General features: G+C 64.1%; 1 protein-coding gene across 1 annotated transcript in view; it reads right to left on the bottom strand.

Annotated features, from left to right (window-relative positions):
* Utf1 (undifferentiated embryonic cell transcription factor 1) overlaps window positions 1-428 on the bottom strand; it is a 1996-nt gene extending 1568 nt beyond the window's left edge. The window contains exon 1 of the mRNA XM_015498461.2: window positions 5-428. Coding sequence (XP_015353947.1) covers window positions 5-428 — 424 coding nt within the window. The remainder of the gene's footprint in view (window positions 1-4) is intronic.
* Between the last annotated feature and the right edge of the window lie 615 nt (window positions 429-1043).

Raw genomic sequence — 1043 nt, 5'->3', positions numbered from 1 at the left:
ATCTGTGCGTCGAAGGGCCCGGGCGGCTGGCCCTGTGCGTCGCGGAGCTTGTCCTTGAGGAACTTGTACCGCCGGCGGCACTGCGCTGGCGTGCGCCGCACCTGCTGGCGGGCCAGCGCGGCGGACACGCGGCGATAGGTGGGCAGCGCCTGGCGGCGGTCCAGCAGCAGCGAGCGCCACACGGCCGGCTGCAGCAGCGTGCCCAGCAGCAGCTCAGTCTCCCGGGCGCTCCAGGGCGTGCGCTGTGCCGATCCCGGGGACACGGGCGACTGGGGCGACTCGGGCTCCGCCAGCGCGCCTAGCGTGGTGGGACCCACAGGTGGGGTCCCGGGGCCGTCCCCGGTCGGCCGCAGGTCAGCGTCGGGACTGTCTGGCGACGGCGGCCCCGGAGGCGCGAGCGGTGGCGGCCGCCGGGGACGGAGCAGCATCCCGGAGCCGGGCCGGGGCGCGCGGTTCGGGGGTCGGGGCCTTACCGTAGAGGCGCCCGAGCCGCCCACACGCGCTCTGAGGACCCTGCGCCGCCCTCCGCGTTGGTGCCGGGTCTACGCGACCCTCCCACCGCTGGGCGCCCCGCCCCCGGCTGCCCCGCCCATCAGGCCCGCCGAGTTCTGCTTGGCTTGTCCGTGCGTCTTGGTTTACTTGACTTTACTTATGGACGCCTAGGCCAAAAAGCTCACAGAGCAGAGCTCAGCCTCTGTCCGACGTGTAAGAAATTGCAAAAACAATAGAGATCTTAGTGATCTTGTTTTTAAAGCCATGTATTGAGGTACAGTATAATACAGGAATACATGTAAGGTCTCAGGGGTCATTTTATTCTTACGCATGTGCCATGCCCTTTAATCACCGCCCATATCCAGCGGTGGAACACTTCCAGCCACAAAAATGGTCGCGCCTTCTTTTCCGACCTCAGTGTTTTTTCCAAATAGTGCTTATCCTGACTCTACTACTCCCACCCCTCTCCCCAGTGTAGTTGTGTGTTTTGGCAAATGCACATCAGGCCTGTTCATTGTACTAATCCAGGCATCAATGGGGTGTTCACCTTG

Source organism: Marmota marmota, unplaced genomic scaffold, assembly GCF_001458135.2.
Source record: "Marmota marmota marmota unplaced genomic scaffold, marMar, whole genome shotgun sequence".
Classification (NCBI taxonomy): Eukaryota; Metazoa; Chordata; class Mammalia; order Rodentia; family Sciuridae; genus Marmota; species Marmota marmota.
The sequence above is the reverse complement of the archived record's forward strand: the minus strand, read 5'-3'. Positions and strand labels throughout refer to the sequence as shown.